Genomic DNA, 5,121 nt, shown 5'->3' with positions numbered 1-5,121 from the left:
GTAATCATTCACTTTGGTTATTGTTAATCGACGTGAATGTTCTCCAACAAACTCAGCACATCACAATAGAAATTGCTAAGTTATAAAAATCTATAAATGGATCAACTTTTTATTGTAAGATTCATGACCTAACAAGAAAAGATTATTTGACAAATAAATTAAATAACACAAATTTGAGTTCAAATAATCAAAAATTATTTTAGTCAAAATATTTTAACTTCCAAATTCCAGTACCTACACATAAAATTAAGCTTCTTTTTTTTTTTTTTTTTTTTTTTTTTTTTTTTTTTTAATGACAAACAAATCGATTATCAGATATTTTTTCACTACAGAGTTTTTATCTTTTCAACCAAGAATTGATTTCATTTTTCTTTGTATGCGAATTGCATACCGCAAACTCTAATTGTATTTGACTTCTCATAAGCTCAAATACTACTATTATCATCTTAATCAAAATATTTGTGCAACCATCAACCTAACTCAATCTTTAAGATTGTTAGAAATAATTTTGGATGATGCACAAAATTCTTAATGAAATAAAATAATATCAATCTAAAAATTAACAATTAAATAAATAATTGGTTGAAAATATTATTGTTAATATTAGACCATATTAATTTGAAATAATAATAATAAATTAAATACAGTACAATAAATTAAAATTAAAACAATAAAAAATCTCACAATGAACCGCACATTCTTATAATACCATTTACTTGTTAGGACCACTCGATGATTTGTGATTCCAAGCCCACTAGACGCTAGATGAAATTATTGGCTACCCAGACACTCAAGTTGATCACTCAAGCTTTATTAAAGTAAACTACAGTTAATATATATATATATATATATATCTACTGCCACTACGCATTCCTATCTTGCCACGTACCTAAAATCAGAACCCAGCCCTGAGTGCCACACTAGAGTGAGCGGAGAGAGTGGGATGGCGAAGGAGGGTGAGGTGGTGTGCGTCACCGGAGCCAGCGGCTGCATTGGATCCTGGGTCGTCCGTCTACTTCTCGACCGTGGCTACACTGTCCACGCCACCGTCCAAGATCTCAGTTAGTTCACACACTATTTTTCGTTTCAAAAATGCGCTTACTCTTGCATTTATCTACGGAAATGCCATCTCCCCGCTTAAATTCGCTCCCTATTTGCAGAGAACGAGAGTGAAACGAAGCACCTAGAGGCCCTAGAAGGCGCTGAGACTCGCCTCCGTCTCTTCCAGATCGATCTCCTTGATTACGGCTCCATCGTCTCTGCCGTCAATGGCTGCGCCGGAGTCTTCCACGTTGCCTCTCCCAACATCCTCGATCAAGTCCCAGATCCCGAGGTTTTTTTTTTTTATTTTTAATTTTTAATTTTTAATTTTTAATTTTATATATATATATATGATTTAACCGTTATTCTAATAACAATATATATAAATTGATGCCTTTTGTAGAAGCAACTTTTGGACCCGGCGATCAAGGGAACTATAAATGTACTGACGGCGGCGAAGGAAGCTGGGGTGAGCCGTGTAGTGCTGACATCATCGTTCATGGCCATTACTACGAGCCTTAATTTGCCAGACGACATTGTCGAGGCTGAGGATTGCTGGACCGACATTGAGTACTGCAAGCAGAAGGGAGTGAGTGCCCCTATCGTATATATGCGAAATACACGTCCGTTTGTGTAGCTTTTGAGTCTTTAACCAATTTGTTAGAGAATAATTGTGGTACTCCCGATTGGGTTATCAGGCATTGCATCGACGTGGACTGAATGTCTGAATCATACATAGGATGTTACAAACACTAATGACAATATTGTTTGTTTGTTTTGTGGTGTAGTTATGGTATCCGATTTCTAAAACACTAGCCGAGAAAGCGGCTTGGGATTTTTCCAAAGAGAAGGGTTTGGATGTGGTGGTGGTGAACCCTGGGATGGTGTTGGGCCCTGTTATTCCTCCAAGACTCAACGCAAGCATGTTATTGTTTGGCAGCCTTTTCCAGGGTAACGCTCTCTTTTTTTTTTTTCTTTTTTTTTTTTTAGGGTAGTGCATTAGTGCTCTATTTGTGCAATGTGGCTTTTTAGTGATCATTATATTGCTATGGTACTTATATTTCTAACTTCAACTTGAATTACCAAGCTAGAACTCAAAGGGCCATAGGGGTGTTAGGCTTGCTCAGAAAGTTTTCTTCATTTTTTGTTACCCTGATAAAATCATGGGGTCCGTTTGTTACCCTTTTTTGGATTTTTTTTTTTCCTTTTAAGGAAAAAAGCAAAAACATTAACAAATAGCTCCAAACACAAAACACTCATAACTACTTTCACCTCTTATGTCATATCAGCACACTTTTTTAAACCAAAAAGCACCATCTAAAAAGTTTTATCAAACAAACTCCATCTTCCCCTTTACTTTGGTCTAGTCTCCATATGATTAAGGCTTGAGTGGAACAAGGAATAGAAACCAAATGGCTGCCTTAAATAAAGAATTTGTCACTTTAAAAGTTAAGTTTGTTAACATTCTTCAAAACAAGTATTCATGATTTCCTTGGAGGAGATTAAGTCTTTTTTCTTCAATATTCTGTATCTTTGGACATCTACTTTTCTTCTCCTGTGGTGATTAATTATCATGATTTTTTTGTTTTGTTTTCTCCTCTAGCTAGTTTTTATTTTTTATTTTTTATTTTATTTTTCTTGTATGCTTCATGTGTATCTAGTGGCGCTTAAAGCTTTTAATGATATTTCGATTACTTATAAAAAGAAAACAAGTATTCATTTAGTACTTTTAATCTCATATTTAGGGTCATATACGTGGGTAGTCCCCAGCTTGGAAAAAGGGACAGTCCCTCACCTTCTGCAGGTGTGCAGTGATATACTACTCTCTTCATCTCTTTGCTACCATAGGTTGGTCTTGAGAATTGATGTCCATAAGGGTTTCACTATAGTTACCCTTTGGGTTGTCAAAAGCATGTCACCCTTTGCTGTTCCCCGGGTTGGGAAGTAGCCATGCTAAAAGCGAAGGATGCTAAAGACAATGCATGCCAAGTAATAAGCAGCAGAGAAAAACATGGTAGTGTAAGCTTTCAACGAGTTTTGTCATTCTACCTTTATATAGAAGATTAGCCCTATTTGGGTCAATGTTGCGAAACCCCTGTCACACCTTTAACTGAATGTAGTCTGTGACTTTTTAAGTCTAAGTTTCTTATATTTAGAGTTAATAAAAGCACTAATGATGCTATTCTATCCTTGCTGCAGGAGGCACTGAAGCAGCTGAGGACCTTTTTATGGGATATGTGCATTTTAAAGACGTAGCCCTAGCACATATCTTGCTGTATGAAAACAAATCAGCAACTGGAAGGCACTTGTGTGTTGAATCTATATCGAATTATAGTGAATTTGTAGCAAAGGTTGCTGAACTTTACCCCGAATATAAGGTGCCAAGGTAATAAATTTTACTTCCTGCTACTGCAAATGGATTTGAAGCAGACACTCTATACACGTCTTGTATATAGACTTGAACATCTGATAATCATAATAACAGCATCAGAACCTTAAGTCCACAATATGGTGGAATTGGATTGCATTCCAAGGATAATTGTGATCCAGAGATTATAATGCTTAATGATGAAGAAGATATCTAACTACTGTTTGTCAAGCGAGCTTTATTAAGTTTGACATTGATAATGCACTCTCTGCTACAGGAAGTACCATGGAGGTGTATCTTTTATTTTATTTTGATTTTAACTACTTTTAGTAGGCCATAAATCAACTATGATATATATATTTTTTTAATAAAATAAAAAATCAACTTAAGTTTTTCCTGGGGTTCACCCTACCAAATCTCACTCCAATCCTTGGACGGAACATGATCTTCTCCATATTACTTGAAATGGAGAGGAGTCATTTCATAGTTAGGATTTTATTTTGTTGCATTTAATGGTATATATGATCCCACGTCATTGAATTTTTTTAAATAATGTGGTAACATATCCACCACGTGGCATCATATACACTTTTAAATGTAACAAAGTAAATTCATAACTATAAAATGGCTCTTCTAATCCTTGAACTGGGTGGGGTTGGATCTGTAGAGGCCCAGTGATGCGACTTTTATTCTTGCCTCTTGATGATGTTCCATCTTTCACCGGCTTATTTAAGTTTTCTTTGTTCTACTTGATGCGCCATGCATCATGTATTATTTTTAGATTTTCCAGTCAAGAAACTTATGACCACGTGAATATATCTGCTCTATGGAAATTTTAGAACTTAAATGCAATAGAAGTGGTTGCATAAATTGCCTAAGTTATGATGTTCTGGTATATGTAGGTTGCCTAAGCATACCCAACCTGGGTTGTCGAGGGCGACGCTTGTATCCAAGAAGCTGATGGACTTGGGCTTACAATTCATTCCCGTGGAGCAAATTATCAAGGAAGCTGTTGAGAGTTTAAAGAGCAAGGGATTTATTTCTTGACTGCCGCACGCCGCACCAGGCGTCGGTAAACACTTCAAAGGCCCATCTAGCTGCAAGTGCTTGTGAATACTTGGTCCCATCTATCTCGTGTCTGATGAAGTGGTAAGAACTTTTAGTTTGTAGCATGGAACAGCTGCTAAGTAATTTTTATAGTAAAGCCTAGTGAGCTTTGTAAGTCAAACTTTTCACGAAACAATATGTAGTATGTTGTAAATAGGTCAAATGGTAATGTAACCTTCTTCTTTATTGTAAAGCAGTAAGAGATTTATGGAGCTTGCTATTTAATTTGTTTGGTGTTGATTGAGTTATTCTTAGAAAGGTGAGGGAGTTGTTGGTGAGTTGTAAAGGTAAGATGGGGGGGAGTTGTGACATTTTGGAAGTTTGGAGGTTGGCTCCTTTATGTTTAATGTGGTGTCTTTGGAGGTAACGGAATGCCCAAAATTTTGAAAATAAAGAGCCTTCGGTGGTATAACTAAAGAAGATTATATTCTACTCCCTTTACACATGGAGAGAAGCAAATAATAGTTTTTTTTTTTTTTTCCAAGTTTTTCTATATTTTTGAACCTTTGTTATTTTTTTTCTATTGAATAAGAGATTTTCTTGTATATTTTCTGTGTATTAAAGTTGCAACCCTATGCACTTTTCAATGAGATGAAATTAAGTAT

The 5,121-nt window shown here is 35.7% G+C and overlaps 1 protein-coding gene across 1 annotated transcript; it reads left to right on the top strand.

The window, feature by feature from the left end:
* The first annotated feature begins 866 nt into the window (after positions 1-866).
* LOC133877969 (cinnamoyl-CoA reductase CAD2-like) lies at positions 867-4,743 on the top strand. Its single transcript, XM_062316434.1, has 6 exons — positions 867-1,061; positions 1,161-1,333; positions 1,445-1,630; positions 1,830-1,992; positions 3,241-3,427; positions 4,312-4,743. Exons 1-6 carry the CDS (start codon positions 944-946, stop codon positions 4,454-4,456), a joined length of 972 nt encoding a protein of 323 aa, XP_062172418.1. The 5' UTR covers positions 867-943; the 3' UTR covers positions 4,457-4,743.
* Positions 4,744-5,121: the final 378 nt, after the last annotated feature.

This window comes from Alnus glutinosa, chromosome 9, assembly GCF_958979055.1.
Source record: "Alnus glutinosa chromosome 9, dhAlnGlut1.1, whole genome shotgun sequence".
NCBI lineage: Eukaryota > Viridiplantae > Streptophyta > Magnoliopsida > Fagales > Betulaceae > Alnus > Alnus glutinosa.
This window is presented reverse-complemented; position numbering and strand designations above follow the sequence as displayed.